At 39.7% G+C, this 15,377-nt stretch overlaps 1 protein-coding gene across 1 annotated transcript; it reads right to left on the bottom strand.

The window, feature by feature from the left end:
- Positions 1-209: 209 nt before the first annotated feature.
- On the bottom strand, positions 210-8,982 carry LOC308078950 (transmembrane protein 144-like). Its single transcript, XM_080420291.1, has 12 exons — positions 8,864-8,982; positions 5,320-5,430; positions 4,273-4,440; positions 3,978-4,100; positions 3,552-3,651; positions 2,898-3,009; positions 2,586-2,680; positions 1,818-1,936; positions 1,584-1,703; positions 1,097-1,194; positions 850-903; positions 210-439 (listed from the first exon to the last, which is right to left on the bottom strand). The coding sequence occupies exons 2-12, from the start codon at positions 5,393-5,395 to the stop codon at positions 350-352; spliced, it is 1,155 nt and encodes a 384-aa protein (XP_080276417.1). The 5' UTR covers positions 5,396-5,430; positions 8,864-8,982; the 3' UTR covers positions 210-349.
- Between the last annotated feature and the right edge of the window lie 6,395 nt (positions 8,983-15,377).

Here is a 15,377-nt window from a genome sequence, read left to right as displayed (position 1 = left end):
CTGACGCAAGGGCAGAGAGGGAGTAGGATTTTTTAAATGTATTTATATTTTATTTTATTTCATATTTACCTATAAAAAGGGCCACATACATATAATAATTTTTAATGACATTTAAACGTTCTGCATTCAGATATTTGGATTAGAAGGCCAGCCTCCTGAAAACAGAACCTGCAGGCAGCAGTGACACTGATAGTATGACAGAGCCTGACTGTAGAATTGTGTATGCTTGTCATAACAAAGAACATAAATAAAAACAATCAGATCTGGCCTGGATGGGCTAGCAATGTAAGACAGGATTAATATGACTTGTGTTCAGAAATTGTATAATCTCAGAATCCAATATATAATCTCAGAATGTTATCCTTGATAGAGAGATCAGTGTGACTCCACTCAGAACAGTTATGATAACAGCTGCAAGGATGAGAAGATTCTTGGTTCCCTGTAGAGGACACAGATGAACACAAGAAGAGTTACATAGACCATTATTGATCCCACAGCGGAAACTCAGGCGTCAGAGGCAGGACAACAGTTAAGGTACAGATACAGAGTGAGAGAAGTAAAGTGAGATACAGTCATAGGAAGAATAAACATCACAAATGACAGAATCACACCCTAGACTAAGGCAAATAAGTACGCAAAACTACATAAAAAAAAAGTGTGTCAGGAGGAGGACCACGAAAGAGTTTAATCACTTATTTTATATTTTTACAAGTGTTCAAAAATAGTGTAACTAGCTTAGCTGACTCACATGCTGTGAGCCTATAGATCTGCTATTTTTTAAATGTTTCGAAAGGTTTTGCCAAATGACATGGAAGTGGTTAACCTGTGATTTTATTCATTAGAACTTACCTTTATTTCTCTGAAGTAGAATATACTCCAAATAAGAGAAATTAATGCAGGGCCCTGTGGAAAAAGGCATTTGGTCAGAGTGGTGTACGAACGGAGGCAATTGTTTTTATGACTTTTATTAGGAGCAAAAAAAGAAAAACGTTAAAAGGCTAAAAACTATAAGCTAAGACTAAGAAGAAGAAAGGGATATTTGGTTTGGGTTAGGCAAGCAACCATGAATTGGTGTCTCTCTATAGTCAGAACTTACTGTGGTTCCAATGGGATATGTGATGACTGTCCCGAGGCAGTAGCTGGCTGTGAAAAATAAACACTGAGCGGCAAACTGCATAGATGCTGCACAGAATGCTGAAAATACAGAGAGGACATATTGTGCTATGGCCTATAGTTTGGGGATCATTGTAAGAGATGGCTTCTAATACCGAATAGCATACTTTGCTCAGTAAAAACAATGCGTCCCATTTCCTGATTGAAAATGTATTATTTTCAGCGACCGACACTGTTATGCAACAATGTATAATTTAGGCTTAACCACTTTCAACCTGGTATCCATATTTCTGGCAAATCCATCTTTTGTTTTTGTTGCAAAAACAGCAAATCTACAAGCTCACATCGTCCCCATCGTGAAGTGTTGTGAGCTTGAGGATATACTATTTTCACTATTTGTCGTACCAACATACCAATATGTTTAATTTAAGAGCATCACCTGAATTAGTGAACCAAGATGAACTACTTACCTGGCAATATACACTTGGATGGTAAAACAGGGGCATTTTTCATCACAACACAATATCCAACAAATGCTACGGATGTTAGGGCACTGATTCCAGTCGTGTAAGGGAAAAGGTAGTCCAGATCTAAAGAAGATACAGAAACCATGTATATTTGTTATTTTCTCATCTTAATATTTGATTTGACATGTGTCAAGTCTCTAAAAACATTTAACCTCCACATCAGTACTTTGGTCTTACCTAACTGGCTAGCTTCAGGAAAGGACGTGTCATTCTTCAAGGAGTTGTTTTTAATGTATATTATTGGGGTATAAGCTCCTCCATAGAATAGCCCAGCCATAGTTGCAAGCGAGCAGCCTCTTTGAGGAAAAAAGGTGTTATATACAGAAGTCAATGAAAGACAAACGCATAAAATCAAAGTATTGAAATCTATGCCAGTTTGTCCCAATGCTGTAATTATGTATGTACTGTGTGATTTGCAATCAATCGGCGTGCGTGTGCGTGGGTGCGTGAGTGAGAGAGAGAATAACAGTAGGCTCAGCTGCCCCTGAATAGATAATTCACTTGTGGGTGAGTTCGAGCGGTCAAGGTCAATTGTAGACGTGATGCTGATGATGTATTTCTCTAATTCATCGTAGATCAACAATATCATCATCATAGCATGTCAACAAGGTTAAGACAGAAGTTAATACGTTGGGCGACCTGATAGCCGAGTGGTTAGGGCGCCTGGGTAGCAGAAGGCCCCAGGTTTGAGCCCCGGCAATGTGTCGAGGTGTCCCTGAACACGACACTTAAGCCCTAACTGCTACCCCTCTCGTGCTCCCCAGAGAGAAGCACTCAGCTGGGTCAATTTTCCTCCGTGGGATGATACAGGTCTAACTAATTATTATTTCTATCATTCCACTATGACTGTGAAATAAAGGCTCAGAAAAAATCCCCCGAAATAACTTAAGTTAAGTTATACTTTGCCATACAATGTAGTATAAATGGGGGCAGGAAAAGACTTACATGATCTTCTTGTTGACAGGACTCAGTCTGTCAGTCCAGCTGGTGTGACCGCTCATATCAACAGACTGAACGTACTCACTGTCTGTGGAATCCAGCTGAATGGACATGAGAAAAATACAGCCACTACAGAATATGACCATTATCATTATTATGGTACCTCTGTTTATTACACGATTGGTTGTTGTTCCATGCCACAAATATATATTCTAAATTCTATAACAATATGCTATAAGAGGCCTGTTGTTGTGGAGATAACGTTGTTAAATATATCACAATTGCACTGAAAATTAAATAATAGTGAAGGTAATTGACCTGGTCTGAGTCTGTGCTGCAGCTGTGAAGCAGCGGTTTCCTCTCCTCATCATCCTCATCACATCTAATTTCCTGTTCCTCCTCTGTCTTAATGAAAAACAGGATCAACACACTAAAGAGACGAAGAGAAAACATGATATTTGTGGAAAGAAAATGTATATTATTTCATTCTTTAATAATAACAAATTAAACAACATTGTATTTTTATTATATCAGATATTTTTGTTGTATATTTCACATAAGAATGCACTTTGTTAAAAGGAATCAAACGTTTGGTTACAGTACATAATAATAGCGCAGTTTTATATAGAGCTTTTCTAAGTACCCAAAGTCGCTTTACATTAAAAAAAAGGAAGGAACCGACTTTGTTAAGAAGCAAAAACAATAAAAGAAAGTAACCTTATTGTTGCAAGTGCAGTTCCAATGTAGTTGAGTAGTGAATTTGGTACATCTTGTTTATCAATACCAAACCAACCAAATCTAAAGTGTATACAGACATGAGTGAATGAAGAGCTGAACACAAACTTCTGATGATAATATAGAATGACTGTATCATCATTTGTGGTAAAACCTTTGAAAAGTGAAAAGTATTTTCACCTATAATGATGTGCCCAAAATATGAAGACCATTAAGTAAATAAGAGTAAAAGTGTACCTTGCAGTAGCCCATGCCATGAGCAGACAGAACACTGACCAAATAAGGAAGCCCATTCCAAGTCCAATAGTCTTTATGATCGGTACAGTGGCCAGATTAGCTACGAAGACAGCAATAATGACACAAAGGAGATGAAGAGAATCACACACACACACACACACACACACACACACACACACACACACACACACACACACACACACACACACACACACACACACACAATGTTTTGACACATGATTGTCAATAAAGATGTCAGTCAGACAGACAGACAGACAGACAGACAGACAGACAGACAGACAGACAGACAGACAGACAGACAGACAGACAGACAGACAGACAGACAGACAGACAGACAGACAGACAGACAGACAGACAGACAGACAGACAGACAGACAGACAGACAGACAGACAGACAGACAGTACCTAAGGCAAAGAGGAAACCTCCGGCCATGCTCAAGGCCCAGATGTCAGGGCAGCCCCTGATGACATACACCACGAGAGATTCCAGAGCCAGAGTGTTGCAAAACACAAACTGGAAGAACATACCTGTCAGGGCAGAAAGGATTTACAACCCATATTTATACATAACAATCAATGGGAATTGATAAACAATTGACAACATGCTGATTTGCTTTGGTATGGTAAAGTGAAGTTATAATTATGGTTGTTGATTTTTATCATTTCATTGAGAATATATTATGTAGTGTGAGGCAGTCACCATCTCCGGTATCTACACTTTTGACCGGCACCAGGGCGGAACCGAAGGCAATGACCGACAGACCCAGGCAGGTGAAACCCTCAATAAGAAACCCTGACTGGGAGGTGTTTGTCTGGGCCTGATAGATGTTGGATGCACCGGGTTGCCACCTTCTATCACTGATCAACCCTGGAACACAGAACACACCTTTTTAGGAAGCCTGATTTTATTGTGATCTGAAGACTTACCTCTTCAGACTCCTTAGCCCATAGCACTTGCCCTAGCCTTGACGACCTTGCAGGCTTATGCAAAGGCTAAAATGTAACTTATATATAGATAGATAGCATGTTATGTAGACAGATGCCAGGTAATTGTTGAACTGGCATCCTATAGTATGTATAGTTTCAATGTACAGATTATGGATTTATTTTTGGTTATTCTACGGTTAGACTGATGATAGGTTCTTGGTTTACTTATGTATTCGTTTATTATTAGATTACTATTTCTATGCATTTGATGTATTACTTTGTGTTGTCCTTGCTTACTGTAAATCGCTCTGGATTAAGAGCGTCTGCTAAATGCCTAAATTGTAAATTGTATTCAGTGTTTTCTTCTTCATTCAACTGTAGTTCCAGGATACAGTACAAGGAATGTGCAGTGTAATGCACTGAACTGGAAAGAAATCTGCAACGTAAAGCATCAAAGCGTAATTGCAATTGTCATATGACTGCCATTCAGTTTACTGTCCTGGCCCATAAAGTCTCTCAAGAAATGATATATTAACAGCTTCTCCATGTCCAGTCTTGTGCATTGCACACTGTGCAATGCACAAGACCCAGGTATGTTGTAGATTTTAGTTTTTTTAATCAAAAATACAGAAATAATTGATCACACAGTTATTCAACTATTACATTATATTAAGTAATCAACACAGTCTTACATTAGGAAAGACATTCACATTTCATAAGATATAAACAAAAAATACTGGAAATAGACAACTGGGAGAGACAAGTACACATAGAAAGAGAGACAGAGAGAGAGAGAGACAGAGTGGGAGATAATACTTACAGTCATTGAGGATAGCTTGGGCTGAGGACACCGTCAGCAGATGAAGAGCTACATAAAGGATGTATCCTCGATTCATCTTGTTGTTGTCCTCCTCTACTCGTCTTAGCCCTGCTGTAGTAAATGTACGAAATGCCCTTACATACAGTATGATCAAAACAGAAGTATGACCTGGCTTTATGTGATCAGAGCAAAGGTACAGTGTAACTGTATGAACTGGCTCAGTGGCAGGTTTGCCACTCAACTCCATCATATTATGTGGAGTTTAGTGACAAACCTTTGCACTCTATCAACCGGTCATCCCCGGACAAAAAGCAGCTTCAGTTTACAATATTGTTACTTTGACTTCACTTGCTAGCATCCTTGAGTTTAACAATAAAAATGAAATAATTAAATTGACCCATGTTGAGACAATATAACACTAAACATGACATGTCCTGCAAGCAACTCTCTGCAAGTTTAATAAAAAGGCAAAATAAATCAGTTGAATACAAGGAAATATAAAAATACTTATGCCAAGTTCAACCACATGCTTACTTCCAACCACCGTGTTTTATGACATCAGTGCATGGTGGAAAGACAGTAAGAATTACAAAGCTGCATTCAATTTCTAATCTCTACCTAAAGCAGGCTGTGGTTACATAAACTCAGTTAGACTCTGGCATTTTGAACTGTTTAGAATGTTTTCCCAGGAGATATGCACACCATGTACTATATGATTCACATTAGACAACATACTGACAGTTAAACATTCAACTGTACAAACACTGTAGAATAAAGTGTGTTTAGTGGTTGTGTATCTGTTTTCAATGCATCATAGTGAATAGATATCGTTTTTGGAAAGCAATCAAAATGTCTGCTATTGTGATAATTAGCCCAACAGTTACAAGTTTACTATGTGATTGATTCTAACATATTGTTGAATATTATAGTAAACCCCTGTTCCCTATAGATACAGGGACAGTACACACACACACACACGTCCAGCTGCGTCCAACAACTAATATCATCAGCCGATTTGGAAGTGACTGTTTGGAAGCATCAGTGTTTCCAGAGCATCATCTGGACTTCTGTGCATTGGTAAAGACCGACCACAAGGACTATTCAATGGTTTTAAGCTTGTCTATTTATGTGAAACTGTGTAAATGAGTTGATTGTTTGTCACTCCTCCTCTGCAGTACTGGCAATCCTGTTACATTGGGATGTGCCAAGTACTGTAAAGGAGGGGGTGTTTTGTCCATGTTTATGAGTAGCCTACTCAGATTTAAGTTTGTGAATTACTGGGCGCCTGGGAAATGTATTTGAATTGTTGGTAAAGTCCTTTGTCTAATGGTGTAAGTAACTCATGAACCATAATGTAGCTTTGAGTTAATTGATGACCAATTACAGGTCATTTGTCTTGGTAGGATCCACCTAGTATAAAGAACAGGTTGGGATGTACCAAGTTGAATTTGTGTTGGGCTGGCAACACTCAACAGCCAGGGGACAGAGCTGCAGGGCCTTAGTTAGATATAGCCTTAGCCTGGTGTAGCACCGCCTGAGTTAGTTTGTCTCTTTGTCTGCAGTTATCCATTTTTTCAAGCCTTCATTTTGATGTCTTTATTGTCTCCGCCAGGCCGAAAGGCATGGCGAGAGAGTATGTTTTGTCCGTCTGTCCGTCCGTCCGTGTGTGTGTCCGTCCTTCTGTCTGCGACCAGCTAATCTCTGCCACCGTTGGCCCTGTCGCAGTGAAACTGCGCACACACACTCCCGGATGCCACAGCAGAACCTCTGCCCCACATTTTTCAGATCAGCCTGTCATAGCGCCACCATGAGGCAGACTTTTGCAAAACCCATTTTTTGCTATTACTCCTACAGATTTTGTCCAAAAAACACGCAAATCGGTACACAGTATCTCTATAGCCATGTGATCAACACGGATCTGTCTCATTTTCCATATTCCATCCTGATTGGCTAAAATTGGCTTCCAAAGTATGCAGGATTGGTTCATTTTGAACAAAATGCCTCAAATCATGAACGCAGCATGCGATTTCCGTGAAATTTTCCACAGAGATTCCCACTTGGCCCAGGAAGAAATGGCACTTGAAAACGTTCACATCAGCCTCATGGTCAGCCTCAGGCCAATTCACGTTTTTAGCTATAACTGCACCGATCTGCGTGAAACTTTGCACGCACACTCCCTAGAGGCCAAGGAAAAACCTTTTCCCTGCATTTTTCACATATGCCTTTTAGAGCGCCACCAGGAGGCTGAGTTTTGTAAAACACTTTTTTTGCTCTTACTCCTTCAGATTCTGATCACGCAAATCGGTACACAGTATCTCTATAGTCATGTGATCAAGATGGATGTGTCCGATATTTCATATTATTCCATCCTACTTGGCTAACATTGGCTTCCAAAGTTTGCTGGATAGGTCCCTTTTGAACAAAATTCCTCAAATCATGAACGCAGTGGGCGATTTCCGTGAAATTTTGCACGCACATTCCCACTAGGCCGAGGAAGAAATGCCACCCTTTTCACATTGGCCTGTTAGAGCGCCACCAGCAGGTCTAATTTAGCAAACCACATTTTTGGATCAAAATGCCTCAAATCATGAATGCAGTGTCCGATTGCCGTGCAAGGCCTAAGAAGAAATGCCACCCTTTTCACATTGGCCTGTTATAGCGCCACCAGCAGGTCTATTTTAGCAAACCACATTTTTGGATCAAAATGCCTCAAATCATGAATGCAGTGTCCGATTGTCGCGCAAGGCCTAAGAAGAAATGGCACCCTTTTCATATTGGCCTATTATAGCGCCACCAGGAGGCCACAATAATCTACCTAACCTGGCGGAGACTTGTGCTCCGAGGAGCACTTTCTCTAGTTTATTTAAATTCTTATTCGGTTAACCTATGAATTTTGCCTAGGCCTTCACTGTAAATACTGCACAGGACTTTTGATGTGTTTGTTGGGAGAAATAAATATACCCAAACTACATTCTGGACTTTGTCAACTTTTTGGAGCCTTAGCCGTTCGGCCAACTTTACAAAACCCTTTTTACATTGGTTGTGAAAATTGCACACCACCGTGTTTTTTTCCAATGGATTATATATGTACCACCCGCAGTGATTAGGCCGTCACTTTACCAGCATTGAAGTCTCCCTTAACCCAGAGCCAGATCCTGAATCCATGGGAGCCTGAGACTGCCTCAGCAATGCATGTCATAATACTTTATGAATACATTAATATAACATTACACAACACAATTTAAATGTATCAACTTATGATATAGGCATACTGTAGGCTCATTGTTTTATTTGTGGCCTATGTAACCAATTGCTAGCCTATTTTCAAAGTTGTATTATTATTTATCAGCAGGGATGAAACCCACCACCTACATTTAACACACCTAAGAAAGTTTAAACGGCTTTTCTATTTCCATTCATAACAAACAGTATCTTAGGTTGTATACAGACATACTGTAGGCATAACATTGTGATAGACACTGGGCAAGGAAAAAGTTGTTATAAAACAAAACACACACTGACGTAAGATAAAGGAGATTCTCACCTTGTATAGTGCAAAGGGGGACACGCAGGGTCTTCAACAACCAGGCAGTTAGTGCATAGGATGTCTACCTTTAGATAATGACAAGAGCTAGGGTGCTTAACAGGACTTGAAGCAGTGTCCTGTCATGTGCCGTCAACAACCAGCTGTTCTAGAAATAGATGATGAAGAAAGGGAAGTTGGAAAGACACTTTCGGACAAACCACAAATCATCTGACAAGACTTATTCAGCCGAGAAAGCAAGCACAAACTAGGCAGGTTCAAAGAGGTTAATGTATACAACCAGGCAATTTATGCTATCGTAGGATTGCACTTGGTGCGCTCTTTTTTCCCCTCTACACCAAATACTTGTGAGCTTGTAGATCTGCTATTTTGGCAAATGTTCATCCCCCAAATAGGGATGCTGAGGATCAAGTGGTTCCAGTTATTTCTTAACTCTAATATGCCATTAACAACTTTTGTGTGTTTTCTTGTAGTGTCACCTGTGACCAGCAGGAGGCCATCCAGCAGTTGGAAGGTCCCATATATGAGGGGAAAGGTGAACATTAGAAGCAGCTGCTTTGGAGGAAAGGACAGATGCAACACTGTGGAACAGATCTGAACATTCTGGGCTCCTGTCTCCATGGAAATGGTCCGACATCTGTAAACATCAGTGTGAATTTTAAGTTAGGGTAGACGATATACCCTAATCCAGGGGTTCTCAACCTTTTCAGGCCACGACCCCCCAAAAGAATCATATTTGAACTGGGGACCACCCAAAATAATCATATTTATATTGTAGTTTCACAATAGTAACAAGCAACAGCAGTTGAATTATTAATAGAAAAGACTACTTCAAAGTGGAATTAAATTAAATACACACATTTTGCTTTATTTAGATAGAACAGAAGAAACTGAGGACATGGTCTGAGGCAAGGGCAGATGGAGGAGGATTTCTTAAATTGATTTACATACTTTATATTTTATTTCATATTTATTTCATATTTACCTATAAAAAGGGGCCACATACATAATATTTTTTAATGACATTTAAACGTTCTGCATTAAGATGTTTGGATTAGAAGGCCACTCTCCTGAAAACAGAACCGGCAGGCGGCAGTGACACTGATAGTATGACAGAGCCTGACTATGTAGAATTGTGTATGCTTGTCATAACAAAGAACATAAATTAAAAACAATCAGATCTGGCCTGGATGGGCTAGCAATGTAAGACAGGATTAATATGACTTGTGTTCAGAAATTGTATAATCTCAGAATCCTATATATAATCTCAGAATTCAATCCTTGATAGAGAGATCAGTGTGACTGCACTCAGAACAGTAATGACAGCAGCTGCAAGGATGAGAAGATTCTTGGCTCCCTGTAGACACAGATGAACACAAAGAAGAGACACAGACCTTTATTAATCCCACAGCGGAAACTCAGGCGTCAGAGGCAGGACAACAGTTAAGGTACAGATACAGAGTGAGAGAAGTAAAGTGAGATACAGTCATAGGGAGAATAAACATCACAAATGACAGAATCACGTCCTAGGCTAAGGCAAATAAGTACGCAAAAATACATGCACACAAAAAGAGTGTCAGGAGGAGGACCATGAAAGAGTTGAGGTTTTCAAAAAATAGTGTAACTAGCTAAGTTGACTCGCATGCTGTGAGTGAGCCTATAGATCTGCAATTTTTTTAATGTTTCGAAAGGTTTTGCCTAATGTCATGGAAGAGGTTAACCTGTGATTTCATTCATTAGAACTTACCCTTATTTCTTTGAAGTAGAATATACTCCAAATAAGAGAAATTAATGCAGGGCCCTGTGGAAGTAGGCATTTGGTCAGAGTGGTGTACGGAGGCAATTGTTTTATATATATATATATATATATATATTTTTTTTTACTACAAAAACAGAAGTTTGATATTAATTTCAGTTTGAACAGGTCTACCTGTAACCTGACTCCGCCAGATGGGGGCGGTATTGACTACACAATACAGCCTCCCTGTGAAACAAATGTGACGCAAGCTTCTTCCATCTGGCGGAGTCAGGTTAGTCTACCTGCTCTTCTACTGAAAAATGTAGCGTAACAAAAATAAGTATTGCATGAGGGTTAAAGCGCAATTCATCCTCTGCTCAAACAATCTGTCGCCCAACAGTAGAAATGTCAGCACTTGGGCGGGGGATCCGTGTTTGAAATCCTGGTAGGATATCATGGTTATGGATTGCAGCTTTAAGAGAAGCAAATATCATGAATTGGTGTCTCTCTATAGTCAGAACTTACTGTGTTTCCAATGGAATATGTGATGACTGTCCCAAGGCGTTGGCAGGCTGTGAAAAATGCACACTGAGAGGCAAACTGCATAGATGCTGCACAGATTGCTGAAAATACAGAGAGGACACATTGTGCTATGCTATGGCCTATAGTTTGGGGATCATTGTAAGAGATGGCTTCTAAAACCGAATAGCATACTTTGCACAGTAAAAAATAATGCAATGCGTCCCATTTCCTGATTGAAAAAAAGTATTATTTTCAGCAACCGACACTGTTATGCAACAGTATAATGTATAATTTATGCTTAACCACTTTCAACCTGGTATACATATTTCTGGCATGTCATTATTAGTGACCGTCACCATTTTCAAAAAATTGTTTCAAAAACAGCAGATCTACAAGCTCACATCGTCCCCATCGTGAAGTGTTGTGAGCTTGAAGATCTGCTATTTTCACTATTTGTCGTACCAACATACCAATATGTTTAATTTAAGAGCATCACCTGAATTAGTGAACCAAGATGAACTACTTACCTGGCAATATACACTTGGATGGTAAAACAGGGGCATTTTTCATCACAAAACAATATCCAATAAATGCTACGGATGCCAGAGCACTGACTCCGGTATTGTAAGGGAAAAGGTAGTCCAGATCTAAAGAAGATACAGAAACCATCATAGCAATGTCAACCATGTATATTTATTATTTTCTCATCTTAATATTTGATATATCTTACAGATTTGACATGTGTCAAGTCTTTAAAAACACTTATTAACCTCCACATCAGTAATTTGGTCTTACCTAACTGGCTAGCTTCAGGAAAGTTGTTTTTAATGTATATTATTGGGGTATAAGCAGTTCCATTGAATAGCCCAGCCACAGTTGCAAGCGAGCAGCCTCTTTGAGGGAAAAAAAAAGGTGTTATACACAGAAGTCAATGAAAGACAAAGCTTTCAAACAAACAAATAAATCAAAGCATTGAAATATATGCCAGTTTGTCCCAACGCTGGAACAGGATATGCATGTACTGTGTGATTTGCAATCAAGCCTGTGTGTGTGTGTGTGTGTGTGTGTGTGTGTGTGTGTGTGTCTGTGTGTCAAAATAACAGTAGGCTAGGCTACCCCTGAATAGATTATTCACATTTGGGTAGAGTTCGAGCGGTCAAGGTCAAATGCAGAACAAGTGATGTTGATGAGGTATTTTTCTAATTCATCGTACCTCAACAACATCATCATCATAGCATGTCAACAAGGTTAAGACAGAAGTTTATACCCAAACCACTTGCTCCATGTCACTCCCTATCAGCCATAGCTGAATAGGTAGAGAGCCCTCCTGGGTAGCAGAAGGCCCCAGGTTCGAGCCCCGGCAAAGACACTTAGTCTTAACCCCTAACTGCTCCCCCTCTCACGCTCCCCAGAGAGAAGCACTCAGCTGGGTCAAGTGGAAAACTGAATTTCCTCCGTGGGATGAAATAGATATAACTAATTATTATTTCTATCACTCCACTATGAGGCTCAGAAAAAGCCCCCGAAATAACTTTGGAAGTTTATACATTGCCATACAATGGGGTATAAATGGGTGCAGGAAAAGACTTACATGATCTTCTTGTTGACAGGACTCAGTCTGTCAGTCCAGCTGGTGTGACTGTTCGTATCAACAGACTGAACGTACTCACGGTCTGTGGAACCCAGCTGAATGGACATGAGAAAAATACAGCCACTACAGAATATGACCATTACCATTATTATGGTACCTCTGTTTATTACACGATTGGTTGTTGTTCCATACCATGAATATATATTCTAAATTCTATAACAATATGCTATAAGAGGCCTGTTGTTGTGGAGATAACGTTGTTAAATAAATGATAATTGCACTGCAAATGAAAGAATAGTGAAGGTAATTGACCTGGTCGACCTGGCCTGAGCTGCATCTTTGAAGCAGCGGTTTCCTCTCATCACCATCATCACGTCTAATTTCCTCATCCGTCTTAATGAAAAACAGGATCAACACACTAAAGAGACGGAGAAAACATGATATTTGTGGAAAGAAAATGTATATTATTTCATTCTTAAATAATAAACATTGTATTTTATTATTGTATTTAAATCACATATCTTTGTTGTATATTTCACATAAGAATGCACTTTGTTAAAAGGAATCAAACGTTTGGATACAGTACATAACCTTATTGTTGCAAGTGCAGTTCCAATATAGTTGAGTAGTGAATGTGGTACATCTTGTTTATCAAGACCAAACCAACCAAATCTAAAGTGTATAGAGACATGAGTGAATGAAGAGCTGAACACAAACTTGTGATGATAATATAGAACGACTGTATCATAATTTGTTGTAAAACCTTTGAAAAGTTGTGCAATATTTTCAACTATAATGACCCAAAATATGGAGACCATTAAGTAAATAAGCTAAGAGTAAAAGTGTATGGTTGTACCTTGCAGTAGCCCATGCCATGAGCAGACAGCACAAATTCCAAATAAGGAAGCCCATTCCAAGTCCAATAGTCTTTATGACCGGTACAGTGGCCAGATTAGCTACGAAGACAGCAATAATGGCACAAATTAGATACAACTAGAAAAAGTGCTCCTCGGAGCACAGGTCTCCGCCAGGTGAGGTAGGTTATTGTGGGGCAGCAATGTTCGGAATTAGCCAATCAGGATGGAATATGAAAAATTGGATGGAACCATCTTGATCACTTGACTATATGTGTACCGATTTGCATGATGTTTGAATTTGTAGGAGTAATATAAAAAAGAAAAGTGTTGCAAAATTGGCCTCCTGGTGGCGCTATAATAGGGAAATGTTAAAAGGGTGGCATTTGTTCTTCAATGTAGTGCGAATGTGCGTGCAAAGTGTCACCACAATCGGACGCTGCATTCATGATTTGTGGCATTTTGTTCAAAACGGGCCACTCCTGCAAACTTTAGATGTCAATGTTAGCCAATCAGGATGGAATATGAACATTTTAAAAGATCCATCGTGATCACATGACTATAGAGATCAAGTGTACCGATGTGCGTGAAATTTGGATAAATTCTGAAGGCTTAATATCAAAAAATGTGTTTTACATAAGTCGGCCTCCTGGTGGCGCTATGAAAGGCAAATGTGAAAAATGCAGGTCAGTTGTTTTTCCTTGGCCAAGGGAGTGTGTGTGCAAAGTTTCATGCAGATCGGTGCAGTTATAGTTAAAAACACAAATCGTCCATTTATAGCGCCACCATGAGGCTGATTTGAACATTTTCAAGTGGCATTTCTTCCTCGGCCTAGTGGGAATGTGCGTGTGAAATCTCACGGAAATCGCAAGCTGCGTTCATGATTTGAGGCATTTTGTTGAAAACGGAGCAATCCTGCAAACTTTGGAAGCCAACCTTAGCCAATCAGGATGAAATATGGAAAATTGGACAGATCCGTGTTGATCACATGACTATCGAGATACCGTGTACTGATTTGCGTGATGTTTGGATAAAATCTGTAGGAGTACTGTCAAGAAATGTGTTTTGCAAAAAGCGGCCTCCTGGTGGCGCTATAAAAGGCTAATTTGAAAAATGTGGGGCAGAGGTTCTGCTCTGGCATCCAGGGAGTGTGTGTGCACAGTTTCGCTGCGATCAAGCCAACGGTGCCGGAGATTAGCTGTACACAAAATGACAGAATGACGGACACACGGACGGACGGACACACGGACGGACGGACAGGGGGCAAAACATACTCTCTCGCCATGCCTTTCGGCCTGGCGGAGACAATAAGGAAAAAGACCCACCAGAGGACAAACACACACAAACACATAATGTTTTTAGGACAAACACACACAAACACATAATGTTTTTACACATGATTGACATTCAGTCAGACTTATTACCTACCTAAGGCAAAGAGGCAACCTCCGGTCATGCTCAAGGCCCAGATGTCAGGGCAGCCCCTGATGACATACACCAGGAGAGATTCCAGAGCCAAGGTGTTGCAAAACACAAACTGGAAGAACAAACCTGTCAGGGCAGAAAGGAATCAATGGGAATTGATATAAATGACAACATGCTGATTTGCTTTGGTATAGTAAAGTGAAGTTATAATTATGGTTGTTGATTTTTATCATTTAATTGAGAATGTGTTGCTGTCTGGCTAAAACCAGCTAACCAGCTAACTTTCCCCCATAAATTAGTGCTATTGAACACCCTTTACATCTGTGTGTTGGTTAAACAAATATTAAACAATGAAAAGTATTAAAAAGTGCTTCTGACAAAACC

Source organism: Gymnoscopelus braueri, assembly GCF_963280865.1.
Source record: "Gymnoscopelus braueri genome assembly, chromosome: 22".
Classification (NCBI taxonomy): Eukaryota; Metazoa; Chordata; class Actinopteri; order Myctophiformes; family Myctophidae; genus Gymnoscopelus; species Gymnoscopelus braueri.
This window is presented reverse-complemented; position numbering and strand designations above follow the sequence as displayed.

Bases quoted from the DNA above. Each gene is read 5' to 3' on its own strand.
- LOC308078950 (XM_080420291.1), bottom strand. From the start codon at position 5,395: ATGAATCGAGGATACATCCTTTATGTAGCTCTTCATCTGCTGACGGTG. The intron at 4,101-4,272 runs GTGACTGCCTCA...CTGCCCTGACAG, and splicing joins AAGTGTAGATACCGGAGATG to GTATGTTCTTCCAGTTTGTG. The intron at 440-849 runs GTAAGTTCTAAT...TGTCCTCTACAG, and splicing joins TCTACTTCAGAGAAATAAAG to GGAACCAAGAATCTTCTCAT.